At 41.1% G+C, this 15773-nt stretch overlaps 1 protein-coding gene across 20 annotated transcripts in view; it reads right to left on the bottom strand.

The window, feature by feature from the left end:
- LRRFIP1 (LRR binding FLII interacting protein 1) overlaps positions 1 to 15773 on the bottom strand; it is a 116923-nt gene that overhangs the window by 58832 nt on the left and 42318 nt on the right. For all 20 annotated transcript variants that reach the window (XM_049802123.1, XM_049802106.1, XM_049801951.1 and 17 more), the window contains exon 2: positions 7652 to 7738. In XM_049802123.1, coding sequence (XP_049658080.1) covers positions 7652 to 7738 — 87 coding nt within the window. The remainder of the gene's footprint in view (positions 1 to 7651; positions 7739 to 15773) is intronic.

Genomic DNA, 15773 nt, shown 5'->3' with positions numbered 1-15773 from the left:
ATGTTCCACAGCTCATTCTAAAGGGGAAAAAAATAATCATTTATACAGAATATACAGCAAAACACAAATACAAAAAAGTGCACATCAAAGACCTGTAAAGTTAGGTAGAATGAAAGCAGTGTTTACGTTCTAGGCATCCTCCATGCGCCCAGCTAAAATACAGCATTCCTGTTTTCATACCTGCTAGACTCTTGGAGGCACACGCAACATTTCCTCCCTAGACTTTGCATCGGTCCAGAGCAAACCCAGCCATGAGCTAGGCCCTCTCAATTTTCCCATCTCCCTCTTTCAAAGGAATGGATGCCCAAATATTCACCTGGGATGACAACTGTGCATCTACCATCACAATAAAAGCAAACACCATTAACTGCAGAAATCTATTGTTCTTTAAAAGACAAATTTTGTCCTTAACTAATTAGTTAAGAATAGTTACAAAAGTATCAATGCCATACATCTGTCACCTGTGTACAGCAGCATCAGCTTGTTAAAACTCCAAAAATTTCTTGCACATATACTGCCAGTATTGGAGGATCTCTGCAGGTTGCTTCTTTGATTTTTAGCGTTTCCACAGAGACTCACACTATTTGCAGGCCCTAATAAATGCACTGCTGACTCTGCAAAATTGTTCCGTAATCTTGAACCATTTTAATAATACACAAAAGCATTACAGCCACTCTGAACTTTAAGTGGAAAACTGCCCTTGACTGATCAGCTTTGTAAATCCATGTGAAAACAGAAAACGTGTTTTTTCTTGCATTTCTAAAACAAGAAACCCTTCTTGTTCGAAAACATATAACTGGCTACACAAATCCAGAAGGAATCTGCAGCTTCATTTTCTCCACTTCTCTGCTTAACACCTAGCTTTACATCTCTAGGAAATATATCACAGCTCTGGCCTGAGAGCCCTCGGGAGCTGCCTTATGCTTATTTTCCTAGATAAGCACTGATGCTGAATAAACACCAACACCAGCCCTGTGCTCTGTGAGTACAACCCAGGGGGAACAGTACATTGCTCTGACTCCAATCCTTCAGCTGGTCAGCAGGCAGCATGGTAGTCAGTCTCTCGTATTCTGGAATGTTCAGCATATCCCTGCCATCCACTGCTGTTCTGTGCCACCTCAGGTGAACCCAGATCCCAATGTTGGGAAGCAGAGTGTACTTCTTTCAATCCCCACCCTCCTGATCAGGTTCTCCTTCATGATCATGAAGGAGAACTGCAGAACCCAGCTTGATACCTCGGAAGCATTAATTCCTGTTCCTGCAAGTGCAGGGGGGATAATTAGGACCCACATTTAAAACTAGCATTCCCACACAACTAATCACCTTGCTTACCTTTTACTAGAAAACCCTGAAAAGGAAAATGAACTAAACCTTCCCACAGTTCCCAAGACTGCATATCGACTCCGATCTTTTGCTTCTCCATTGCACAGGCAGAGTGCCTTTCATCCATACACAGAAGCCAAACACCACCATTTTAGATGTGGCAATTACCACATAGCTGTTTAACCTTTAAGCTTTAACTTTTCAATGCCATTGCTTTACCCACACTTTGAGGCAACGCCATGGAAGTCTTAATTTTCAAACCCCAATGCTTCAGCTTTGACATAGCAGGTATTCCCATTCAGTGCAAAGTGAGACACACAAGAAGTCTTACGTCCAGGACCCAGACTGCCAATGGGTAAGACAACAACAAGGCCCTTGTTCAGGGCCAGACACCGTGGAGGGCAATGGAGAGGGGCACAGGGACAAAGCCAAGTCCGTCATCACAACTGTTCCAGCGTTTTATAAAACCTGGAATTTTTTGGTCATCCCTTAGCTAACAGGCATTACAGCAACTCTGCTCCAAAGTGACTGATCTCTATCAGTGTACTGTCCTCCTTAGATAGCACGGTACAGGAGAAAACAAACACTTTAAACCAATAATCTCTATTGCAGGTATGCCCCCTCCTCCCCCCCAGCTTAACAGAGTCAATAGACATCTAAGCAGTCAAATACCTTAAATAGCACTTCCTGTAATATGGTATGAGGGAGAAAAGGAGAAAAGGAGAAAAGGAGAAAAGGAGAAAAGGAGAAAAGGAGAAAAGGAGAAAAGGAGAAAAGGAGAAAAGGAGAAAAGGAGAAAAGGAGAAAAGGAGAAAAACGAGAAAAGGAGAAAAACGAAAAAAAACGAAAAACGAAAAAAAACGAAAAAAAACGAAAAAAAAACGAAAAAAAAAGAAAAAAAAACGAAAAAAAAAGAAAAAAAAAAAAAAAAAAAAAAAAAAAAAGAAAAAAAAAAAAAAAAAAAAAAAAAAAAAAAAAAAAAAAAAAAAAAAAAGAAAAAAAAAGAAAAAAAAAGAAAAAAGAAAAAAAAAGAAAAAAAAAAGAAAAAAGAAAAAAAGAAAAAAAAGAGGGAAAAAAAGTGTTTTGTCCACAGCAGACTGCTTTCCTGGTTTCCTCATCTCATGAGGTTTTCCACAAAAATAGTGTTTCACAGAAACAACTTTAGAAGGGGACAGAATAAGCCAGTGAAGCATGGTTAAATGGCAGCAGAAGGCAGAAATGCAGAATCTACTAAAAACACCTTCAACATTATCCCTCTCCAAAAATTTTCCTCTGCATCTTCACACTGGCTGTATAAGAAAGATACAGATTAACCATCACAAACCTCCTGAATTTCTTCCCTGCATATGTAAGCAACAAGTTCTATAGTCAGTCTCTCCCCTCCCATTCAAGCCATGAGAATTCTGCTTTTCTCTAGTTCTTCCTGCCCTGCCTGGGATTTTAAATGGCTTCAAACAATCCCAAATGCCAGCTGCACCATGGGACTGGCTGACTCAGATCAGACTTGCAGGCACCAAATCCTAGCAAGGGAAGAAGGGGCCCAAGTCACAGTCAACAGAATGGGTGAGCAGATCAAGAGTGTTTGCAAGTCTTTTCCCCACATTAACTTGACTTTAGTACATTTACTGAATTTACTACATGCTCAAGGAACTGACATGGAAAAAAGAAACCCACAACAGACAGTACTGGTAACATATTTTATTCCAAAGAAATATGAATCCAAAGGAGGAAAAGTATGTGCAAATGAGTATGCTGGTAAAGAACAAATTTACAAAATAGCAAAGGCAAGTTTTGTGCTATGCCCTTAAAGTGAGAGCTGAAGATGAAGCTAGAAGACAAGCACAATGCACTTGCCTTGAACTAGAAGTACAGGCTCATCTGCTGTGTGTACTGGCAAGGACGAATCTTATCCTGCAGATGAAGGAGTGGGAGGAGATCATTCTCTTTTCACTTCAGGCACTAAAATCAGCTTAAACTGTGGTCTCCCAAGTGTCAGTCCTCGAAGAGACATTTAAAATCTTGCCAGCAGAACTCACAGAAGGTACTCCTACATAAAATGTTCTTTACAATTAGCCCTAATGCTGCAGCTTTTATTTGTCTTGAAACATTAGTGTTAAATATTTCTTGGAAAAAAGAGCTTTAACATATCTTACACCAAGCTTCTAAGAAAAAAAAAAAAAAGCAACACACAAAAAAATTCTTCTCTCCATTCTACCTGGTAGCTCCACAAGAATTAATAATTTGTTACTCAGAAAAACTGAGCTGACAACTCCTGATTCACTCTTTTGTGTGAATTAAAAATAATTATCTCTATGCACACAAGCATTTGTCTCATCACCAAACACAACTCTACAGTACAAGCCAAACGGACTGGCCTTAGACTCTGAATTGCAAAACAAATGTTAAAGACCATGGCAGCACGGTATGGTAAAAAACACAGGACCCATTGCTGCCGTGACTCCCACCAGCTGGGTGGGTCCCAGTGGTATGGATGCAGGCAAGGGAGCAAGTACCATCTATTATAATCATCCTTTCAGCTTAGAACATGCATTGGCACTGCCTTGCACGAGAGCTCTCCTGTACTGACTTACTATGCATGGAAGCATACCAGAAAACCTACCGTAACCTCCAGATTAATTATTTACATCTCTGGTGGATAACAACAACAAAGCTGCACAGAATAAGAAGTCAGAAACATTCAAGCAGTTATGCTTATTAGATCTGTGCCTTTCTTAGACCCTCATGACCAGGACCTCATTCTCTACTAAATATATAAATATATATACATATTATGTGATTCAAAAGTGATCACTACCCTTATCTTCATAAATTAGCATGTATCAGATATTGATTCTTGTGCTCATTTTCTTTCTTCAGCTTTAGAAAACACTTTTCATTTACCTACCTAGTTTATACTTTCCTATTAAACTTGTACTCATGCTTCCTTCTTACCTTCCTCTCCTGGGAAGGAAAGAAAAAAACCCAAAAAACCCCACAAACCAATCCCTACACCAAAGCACTGGCACACTTATCCTTCTTTCTGCTGTCAGGCATGAGGTGATGCCAGGTGATGAATCGATACTGCCTCTGGAACACACCTGCAATCCTGCCCCACCATAGCGAACAGCAGCAGCCTTCCACAGTAACTTTCCCACATCTCACACTGCATTTCAGAGTGTTTTCTTCCAAAAGCCCATCTATTTCTGCTATATAATTTCTGCAACTATTGTTCTACTACAGCAGTATGTTGCTTCATGTTAAGTTTCCAGAAGAACTGTTAGTCACCTTGTATTTCAAACCAAGTTTACTAAAGCTATCCTTCTGAGCACACAAATGACGAGATGAATAGCACGGACCACTGGCAAGAGGTACCTCAGACTGAGCAAGAGCTGAGCCCACACCTGCAGCAAGCATGCTCACCATCATCTAAAAGCCAAGCTGTCTGCCACGAGCTTATTGTACGCTCCTTTCAAAAGGAAAGGAGCTTATCAATAGTGCGGCTGATGAAGAATACAATTTTAAATTTCCAAAAGAATAGACTATGCAGCAATTTCTGTTGTCAATTATGCATTTTACATTAAATAATTCCTGCCAAAAGAAGAGCTAAATATGATAGTGTGTAGTCTTCACCATTTACCTATGAGCTTTACTACACAGTTGACTAATCTTTGGTGCGCTCTTCACGTATACTAGCCAACAGTACCAGCACAGGGCATTTCAATAGCCTTCCAATGAAATTGCTGCTCATTTTACCTACAGAAGCATTCCTAAGAGAACAAAAAAATCTCAGATACCTGGTGCTTTTGCATTGATATTTCTTTTGTAATGGCAAGCAGAACATTAGCTAAATCACATATGTAGACTTATGATGCAAAAGTCACCCAATTATTTTAAAATGAGGAAAATGAAGAACGAGATTGAGAATACTAGATGGTGGGCAGGAGAAGAGCCAATTTCTAGTCCAAATCCAAATCATTAAAACACCCTACCTCATTGCCAGCAAGAGCTATACTGCCATGGTTATAGCTTGTAATAGTAGCATCTGGAAACTTTTAACCCAGACCAACAATGTAAATATATTCTCAAGTAAGCCATGCTCCACAAGAAGCCTGTCAGGGCATGTATGCTGATTTAAGCATGAATAAGTACACACACATGCAATAAATTTATTTATTGCTTTTTAACTCCCATAACTGGCTCTAAAAAGCCTCCTGAAGTAGTAATGCAAGTGCTTTAAGTTCTGGTTATTAAACATGGCAGTAGTGGGAATGTGCTATTTACTTCTCTGAAAAGTTTGCAAAGGAAAACGAAGCTGGCAGACAACAAGCTGTATGGACACCAGTGTCACAGTACATTCTCCTCCACAGAGGGGGTAGCTGCCAAACTCTTGTGTTGATCACTGCTTGGGATTTTCTGTATTTACCTTTTATTTTATTACATCTGCAAGATACTTGTAGCAATGAAAAACTTCCTGCAGCCATCCTTACTAGCTCTACCTTGCATCTGGGGCCTGAGATTAAGCTATTTGAAAAAAATTACAGAATATCCAAGTTTGCAAAATATTAAATAAAAGTGTAGTCACATTATGTCATTTATGCTAGTGAATTACAAAACAGATTGTACTCTGGCTTAGCTTTCACTGAATTTGGTGTTTGACAGTGACATCCTGTACTATTCAATTTCTACCTATACAAAGAAGTTTTCACAGATTTTCAGATCACTAGCTCTTCAGTTATTAACTGAAGGAGCTCACACATAAGCTTTAGTTTTCACACCAAAATTTCAGTTTACTAGGACACCCTTTGCAGCATGAGCTTTTAATCTTCACAGGGGTCATCAGCTCCATTAAAGCTATCTGCAAATTAGATGCTAACACCACTGACATCCATATTTACTTTGCTGCCCAAACACAACACCTAGTGGTTGTTTACCACGGATCTTCCAAAGGCTGCTCAGCAAGTCCCATCACTCAGGCCATAGGCACAGCAGACAGCTTGACAGTACCAACGCTTATCTGCAGTCCAGCCATTCTTATTGCGGTCCAGGTTGCAAGAAACATCCTTCAAAAAGCAACTGTAGCAGAAGAAGGGTCCTCTCTGCCATAAGTCCTGTGCTTGCAGCAATGCTTCCCGCAGCTCTTACTCCTGGTGTGTTTGCAGGTACATCTAACCCTGCTGTGGCTACAGAGTGCTAAGACACATCCAGACGTGCCTCAACTAGACAAGATGCTCCAGCCCAAAGCTGAGCCTGGGCAAACTGCCCAGGTGCTTCTTTTGCAGGCTGATTACTGCAGCCTGCACCAACACTAATCTGCTACCACATCCCAATTCACTCTTTAAAAGCTAAGCTGAATCTTTCTCTGCACCCTAAAGCACAGACGTACATTTATTCTTACTACGTATCCCAACAGCCTGACCCCAAACTCCTTACTTCATCCCTTTCCTTCAAAATCTATTTGAAAAAATTAAATTACTATCACTGTTGGCATTGTTACATCTACTCCGCTGTTTCATTAAATGCACAGGAACAAATACAGTTTTTAACCCAGAAGTTTTAAGCCAACCCATGCTTGTAGCCCCATTCTAATAGCGCTAGTTCAGCTTTTAGAGCTTCAAAAAAATGCTGCTCTCAATTTCTTGGGAGTGGAGTGACATTTAGCACAGCTCCTACTTGTCAAACACAGCGGGAGCAGAACAAGACTTTTTGGTCTTTAAGATCATTCCTACACTGGAAGCCCATGATCTCCCACACACTGACATGTAGAGGCACAGTAACTTTGCTGATGGTATAAACCAACTAGCTCTTCCAGAATTTGGGAGAGACTACACCAGGCATTTACTCCAAACACTTTGGAGAAGGTAATGTTTTGCCAAGTTCAGTTTCTACCATTACTTCTGTCAACAGCAGACGATCATTTTTACAAAACAGTGGAGACCACAATACCAGCTTCACAGCAATTAAGCAAAACAACTTACAAGTGGAGTTATACAACGGCCAAGAGTCTTCCATATTCATTAGATTTTTACTGAAGTGATAAGAATCCACCCCTCCAATGCACACACAAACAAGCTGCGTACTTCAAAGTTTAATATTAAACAATGATTACCAACTAACCACCAGTATTTTCTGTGAATAATTATACTGGCTTCACCAAGATAAAATTCTTGCCACAATCCGTATTTTTTCCAGGTTATTTTATTCGCTATTCAATATTAGCTCCACACAGACTATTAATGTTTCAACAAAATATAGATTAACTCTTTGTTCCACAATCTTAGATTATATTCAGGAAAGGTGATCAAAACACCCCCCAAAGCCTTGACCATACCTCCTTCTGCTGCCTCTCCAGTTCCTTCATTCGGATCTCCCGAGCCTCTGCCCGCGCCGCTCGCTTTGCTGCGAGTCTTGCTTCAGCCTGCAAACGGGAACACAGCAATGAAATAAAAGCTGGACAATTCAACGTGAAACACACTTGTTAAGCAGGGCATGAAATAAGGAGACTTGACTCAGCAGAACTGTAAACACGCCTGTAGGAGTTAATTCTCTATTGCAAGTAATGGCCCTGCCTTCCATAACTTGTTATGCTTCACAGGCAGGTAATACACCCTCGTGTAGGCACTACCCTCAGTTAGCAGTTGTGTTTACAAGTGCTCTGTGTTTCTTTAATTACTATTTGTGTAGACAGAGAGGAAGCAGAAAGATTTATTTAAGAAATCTTAAATCTCTTTCTTTTTTTTTTCCTGTGGTGCAGATTATTTTTTATTGATACATTAATTTGACCAACAGCAAACACATTACATGCCATTTTTCCTAACCACTGACATTGCGCACACATACATGGGCACAGCAGTTAGGTAAACATTGCTGTTCAGCGTGACTATGCACAACTAAGGCTGAAATGATGGAGGCTAGGGAGTAAGGTACCTGAGAAAATGCACTAACTCAAAGTTTCCAGACATCCATATTCAAGTCCAAACCTCTCTGGAGTGGAAATCTGCCAACAGGTCTCTCGGGAGATCTACAGTGCTTCCTCATTTCAGCCCAACTGGAAGTGGTGGAACATGCTATACAGTAACATTTTTAATATTCTGCTTTTAATCCCAGGCAAAGCCAGTTAGTCTTATTGAGAAAAATGTAAAATTAGCTCAGGCTTGGTACAGCATGACTGCAAGCAGTTTACCCAGCGTAATTCAGAATAGCTCAGCAAAGAGCAAAAGGCATCATTCAGCTAGCCGCCCTGGTGTTACACCCAACTCCTCTGCTTCCGAAACCTTTTACTGTAAGCACAGCACCCAATTTAACAGGAAAAACTGCAATAATGTCAAGGTTAAGTATACAGAAGATGAAAATGCCAGTGCTTTCACTAGCACTTCTAAACAGAAGGAAAACCAGAAAAGAAAGGTATAATTTCTTTTCCCTTCTGTAAGTATATTCACCACTCAAACTTGTAGAAAAGGGCCACAACCTTCAAGAACACAAAACAAAACACAGAAAAAAGCCAAAAAGGTAGTAAATTGGCTGAAACTTCCAGCTAACAGAAATGGGCTATTGAAAACCAAGCACAAGCTGGTGAATGGGAAGACTAGGAGCCTCGCAGTGCTGTAGATCTTAAATCCTCACCAATGATAACAAAATCTGAAATATACAGTCACTAGGCCAAAATTTACGTTCACATCACCCACCTTCTACAAAACCCCACCACAAGCAGCCCCAATCCCTAAATACCACCATTGTTCAGTTATTGACATTTTCCCCCGTTTTACTGCGGTGCCCCTAGACTCGAACTGGTAGGTAGGCAGATTCCTTTTGACAACTCTTGCAGCTCCCTGTTGCGCCAATACAATCTATTTAAATGAACAGAGTTTCTAATTCTTGCAACACAGACAACTTCAACCTGAAAAACTACTTGTAACAACAGAAAAACCTTCTCAGAGGGTAAAAATGCCCATGGCAGAAAGAGCAAAGGGTTGGTTTTCCACAGAGCACTGCTCTCTTTTCAGTTCATTGTTTGAATTTTGAGGTAACTGGCTCTGCTGTGGACAGAAACTGCAAAACGCACACATGCTCTCGTACCTAGAGCAGACCTCCATGCTTGCACCCAAAAACCATCCCCCCTCATCATCACACAGTGCTGTTACTTACAGAGCCAAGTGATGGCAGGCTCCAGGGTGTAGACATGTGTTACCGCGAGCGTTTTCAAGGGACCATGGCTTCAAGAGCACTTACCAACCTGAAGCAGTTTGTCCAAAAAAACCAAAACCAACAACAAAAAAAAAACAAAAAAAAAAACCAAACCAAAACAAAAAACCCAAACCACAAAAAAAACCCCCACCAAACAAACACCACAGCCCTGCCGCTGGGCAAATACTAGGCGAAATCCCTGCCAGGCAGTGTTATGATTTACCTGCAATGTTTGAAATCATTTATGCCACCCACTATATAAACATGCTCTAAGATGTATGCTAAAGGTAAGAAATCACAGTGCTGGAAACAAGTACGATACTGACTTGACATGATCCATTTCTGTTTATCTGAAAATAAATTGCACTACCTCAAGAAGCACTACTTTAAGTCTACCCCACAATCAGTACCACTGTAAATACAGGACAATGTCAGAGACAAGGACCACTCCGGGCTGTTCTTCACAAGACACTGCCAAGTGATTCATGCTATACCAGGTAAGAACCACCACCTTTAGCCAGTAGCTGTTCAAACACAACGTGCATGTAACCCAAGGAAGGGGTACTGCTCTGAGGACTCCAGCTCACTAATGATTTTTTGGGGAGAGAGGGAACAGGAGATACAGCTTGCAGCAAAACCTTTGACTCCTTATGGTTTAAAGATGCGTTCCCTCATCCTGACACACAGACCGTAAGAAGTCTTAAGTAAGAGCACAAAAATGAAAGCAAACAAACTTTACTCTGTACATAAGTTTAAAAATTGCACCTGATCTGGGTGAAGAACAACATCAGTGCAAGCAATTAGCTGTATTTTTCCTATATGGAAAACAAAGGACCTTAAAGTCTCCATAAGCAAATACACAAAACAGCACAGAACTCTCCATCTTAACTTCCCACCTGCCAGAAAAAGACAGAAAAGAGATTATTTTGATGTTAAAATTACTGTAGATACTGTCCTTAGGAATTTCACTAACAACCTGAGCTTTCATGTTACAAAAACTCTATGCCTTTATGTAAAATTCAGATGTTGTGCTGAACACACATATATAAGTATTTCCCCTTCCGTTTTCCTCATATGATTAGGGCCAAATAATTCACATGCTTGCTAGCTAAGTTGCAGAATTACATATTATCCAGAAGTGAGCACAATAGACAATGAAATTAAGCAACTTGAAGACTGGAAGCAAAAAAAAAGTTCAGGAAGTTATTCTAAGGCCTCCCCTGAGAACAAGGCTTGCCAGTTCCCTAGATACCAACTGCAGCAAGTTAGACGAATTTTACTTTGTGTAACATCCTAGTAAATGATAGAGTACACATATGATACATTTCATTTCTAAGTGCCAATCCATGAGGTATCTCTAATTTATTCTATTTCAGCTCCTCCACCTCCTCATGCAAAGCCAATTTGCAAACTTTAAGATATGCAAGCGTAAAAATGCATTTTCACTTAGCATCTTTGACTAACAATAGCTTACATCTGGAACAAGCATTATTTTTTATTCATGAACTTTTTCTTTCCATGGCCACATGCCTCTTCAGCATTAAGTATCTTTCAATACAAACAAGAGAAACAATATATTCTGGATCCTTTTAAATAACCTTTAAACTTTTTTTTTTAACTTATCAAATTCTGCCATTAGCACATAACCTACTGGTACCTTTGCAAGAAGTCAACACAATGTTATTCTATCCAGAACACTTGTATTTTAAAGCAACTCATTTTTTATCACATCAAAACAAAGTAGTACAGAATTGTTGAGGCTAGAAGAGACCTCGGGAGGTTTCCAGTCCACCCTCCTGCTCAAAGCAGGGTCAGTATCAAATTCAGACCATGTTGCTCAGGACTTTGTCCAGTTGGCTCTGGGAAACCTCCAAGGATGGTGGCTCCACAGCCTTTCAGGCTCCTGCTTCAATGCCTGACCATCCTCACAGTGAATATTTCCACCACCACCACCCGCACCTGCATCACCCACTGTCTCATCCTCCTGCCACAGACCCCCATGAAAAGCCTGGCTCTTGGCTTCTTAGTAACCTTCAGCTTGTATGTCAGAAGGCTGCTGATGGTTCCTACCCTAAGGTCTGGTATTCTGCATCAAATACTGTAAAGTAAACTGGCTGTTACGTTTTTAAACATGTTCTTAGTGTTGTCCAAGTACTACCTAGATGATTACACAGTTATTTTCATTGTGGTTCCTGACAAAAACACCAGCTCATTTGTGCTGGACGAAGGCAGTTTGTAAGAAACAGGCCATTCTTCCCTAAAGGGTTTTCAAATCCACAAATCGAGCGAATGAGCTCAGCAAAATAAGACTACAGGTGACAAGAAATATGCAAGGAGAAAAAATTCTCAGTGCAATGATGCGATCAATATAACAAGCAATGGTCTCTGACGGGATCAGTGATACAAATAGCACCGAGATAATGATTAAGCATGAACCAAACACTTCTACCAAATAAAATTTACTTCACTTCCTTGGGTAAGGCTGGTTAAGACTTAACATGCTTTTACTCGTCATCCATCTCCCTTCAGCACTTTAAGAAAGCAGGACCCCTTGAGTCTGCGGAAGGGTAAGTCAGAGCTCCCGAACACCCAGCAAAGTCCTCATCTGACAAAAAGCAAACCCAGTTCCCCAGCTACACAAGTCCAATATCCTATCTCAGTGTTTCCAAACCCTACTCATCTGAGGCTACAGACGAGCCTTCGGAGGGTGTTTTCCAACACGGCAGAACTATATTATGCTATAATCAGGCTGGTCATTAAATGATCAACCTGTGCCCATCATAACCCCCTTTCTACCATCCTTTAATTGATAATTACCTAACCTGAATGATCGTTTTTGACATTCCGTAGGTGGCATTAGTGACAAACCTGGCATCGCTCATGAGCTCAGAGGAAGTAAATCAAACAGGGCAGGGATGAGTCCACACCTAACACTTACTGTGTATGATTTTATCCAAGTCAAACCAGAAGTCTGGTAGCAACCCTAAGGCCCAGCAAATTCTGCAGCAAGTGCGGGAGACAAACAGGAACTATTACATACAGATTTTCCTGTGCAGAAGCATTGCTCAGCTACTGACAGGAGTAGCTACCCCAACAGCAAGCCACATGGCATGGACATTCATAACACGACCTCCACTATCATCTACAGACTTTTAGAGTAATACATAAGAGTGTCAGATTTAGTATGGACCTCTTCCTCAAAAGCAGGGGCATGACTAAACTCGTCTGTCAAACCACACTCTTTGAAAGTCTTGGACTCTATTTTCATATTAATAGTTCTGTGCTATAAATACCTTTATTTCTTGCATACCCTGCAAGCAGCAACTTTAACTTCACATTTCTCTCTCTGGGCTGACTAAACCAAAACAGGCTTTGGCTGGATGACTTTGGCCTTCATCCAGTCCAAGCACTCATCATGAGCCCAAACCCAAGTCACCTCTAAGGGCAGTAGCAGAGACAGACACCGTAGCCTGCAAGAGACACAGCTGAACATCGTGAAACCACCAATAAGTTCATACAGATTGCTGACATTCAGACTACAAAAGCTAAAATGAAAGTCTCAAGGCTGCCAGCATAAATAACTATTCAACAGATTCAAGACAAAAAAAAAAATTAAAAAAAAATTTCACTGAGATTGAAGGAAGTAAGCTTAAAATCATCTAAAATTCAGTAGTGACTCAGTGAGCAAGACAGGCCTCAATCAAAAGTGACAGATCACTGGCAAAAACAGAAGAATAAAAATATGAAGCCTAATTGCACTCATTACAAAGCTTTTGTAACTTCCCTTTTATGAAGTATTGCTCATCTGACAAGGAGAACTGGCAGCTTCAACCGTACCATGCACATCATACAAAAAAAAAAAAAAAACCCAAACAAACAAACCAAACCTCCTGTAAAGCCCCATGAGCAAAACAAGAGGAGATGGCAACCATGCTCCTGAGATGAACATGGAAATGCACACCAGCTGAAAAACAATCACTTTCATTTATGAAACTCGCTCAAATACTACAACTATACATCCTGCATTTTTGTCTTTTTATTGCAGTTGCCCAGAATGATTCATAGCCACTAAGCCCCAAAACAAGCGTACTGTTGTACTGCAAAATGCTCGTTGCTTCTGTTGGTCCACTTGGCTCAGCAATCAACACCCCTGCTTAAGGGTCACTTTAGTTTTAAAATAAAAATCCAGTCCTGTGCAGCAGCAGATGTTTACCCTGCCTTAATGAGTTCAGTACGTCTAGCTCTGAAAAGGATAAAATTAAGCAGTTTGTAACCTCGTTCAGTACTGAAGTACAAGTGCATCTGAAAAAAGCCAAACCAGCTATTTGGTATCAGCTGGAAAGCTTAAGAAGCATCTTCTGCTGTCTGCAGCATGAGGCAGTGGGGAGAAGTGGGAGTATGAGATCTGCAACTGCTGAGAAGTTCCCCCCACACACACCCTTTTTAAATACCACTCAGCAAGACGAGGTGAGTGTGGGTTGCACCCATAGGCAGCACTGCCGGGGCCAATGTATAATGCACAATGGTTACGGAAGTGACGGCTTCCGGGCCCTTCGAGCAGCGTTGGGGAATCTGCGCATTCATTATCATTTTGATGAAAGAATTATTTAGGTGACTTGGTTAGGTAGAGGCTAATGACACACATCCTGAAGGTGTGCATTCTCAGAGCTTTTCCCTTATGAAAAGTCCAAGAGTTCATTGTTTGACTGGAAGTGCCAAGAAACAGCCAACAAAGACAGGAAATTATGCTGCTTTTTTGAGCAGTGAAAAATGACTATGTTGACTTGCCACATAGCTACATACATACGAGTTTTCCATCTATACAAAGCACCCCTTAATTCCAATGTATACTCAAAATTATCTGCTTCTAAGACTAGTAATCAAACTTAGCATCATATTTTTTGCGGAGGACTGACACATTTGCCACGTTTGCCAGCACCAAACCATACCCAGAAAGCTCTCTGATCCCACTATTGGAGAAACTCTAAAGCACAAGTCTGCCTGACTAAATTACACCTGCTCACTGCATGCAACTACTATTATGTACTTCTGCAATAACTATTCTCAGGCCAATTTAGACTTTTTGCCAACATGCTTAAGATACAGCCAGCAAGTTGGGGCAAACATAATTTTTCATGACCAATGCCATCCCATTCCAGTACTCTGTGTGTGAAGGCTTTCCCTCAAATGTTATACAACTGTTCATCACTCTGTTTAGTTAAGTCATACACTTCACCAGACAAAAGAAGTCTGATATGGTTTGTTGTACTTCCAAAGAATTTAAAGTCTATTTAGACAAGCAGCATCTGATTTGAAATAATCCTGTAACAGAGCTGACCATCAGAGCTATCAGGTAATACTAGTGCTAATCCATGGAACAGTTTTTCCCATCTCCACTTGACTAAACAGCGAGTTCCAGGAGCTCACCATGAGTTACCACGTGCTCCTTAGCATCGAAACAAGAGCATCTATAAATGACTTCTACGCTTAGAGGTCAAACCAGCATATTTACCTGACGGTTTTTGCATCTGAGTTATAAACATGAACATATTTTGTACCACTTAATCATATGACAACGAGCCTATGAATCACACAGGGCTTGGTCAGTCCACATCCTGCTTAACTCTTTACCTTTCTCTTAAATGCAAATTAGAATTAAAAGGCGGCATGTTCATGAACCTTAGCCTACACATAAACATAAGGATTTCCTTCCAATACCCAGGCACCAGTGTTGCTGGTTAGACAGACAGGCCCATTACAGGCTTGTCTAACACCCCCTCTCCCGTTCCTACAGTGACAGTGGTGAACCGGAGTGACAGTTTATGTCAACAGATGACTAATCCGCCCATTAACATTTCATGGTCACAGGGGGCTGTTCCGAAACTTTATTGAGAAAACGTTTAACAGGTTCAGTTGGCATATATCTGCTCCGACACCAACCTGAGCAGTAGGTAGCTTACTTAGTTTTAGTCTCTGGTTTTTAGAAGAGAGCCTTAGAAAACTCCGTGCGCTGGAAAGCATTAGCTACCTCCTGCAGCTGCCAGCAGCAGCAGCTCACTAGCACTCACCTCTGCGGAGCTGCTGTGAATGACACGCCGTGCCCAAAAGGACACTTACAATTCCGAGTCGCGCCACAGCCCCGCGACCCCCGCACGCTCCCCAAAGCGCCCGGATCACGCCGCCCGAGCTCAGCCAGCCAGGGCACAGGCAGAGGGGAAGCCTGCGGGAAGGAGGGCGGGCGCGCAGCCGAGCTCAGCGGTTTGACAGCC

This window comes from Accipiter gentilis, chromosome 1, assembly GCF_929443795.1.
Source record: "Accipiter gentilis chromosome 1, bAccGen1.1, whole genome shotgun sequence".
Lineage (NCBI taxonomy): Eukaryota > Metazoa > Chordata > Aves > Accipitriformes > Accipitridae > Astur > Astur gentilis.
This window is presented reverse-complemented; position numbering and strand designations above follow the sequence as displayed.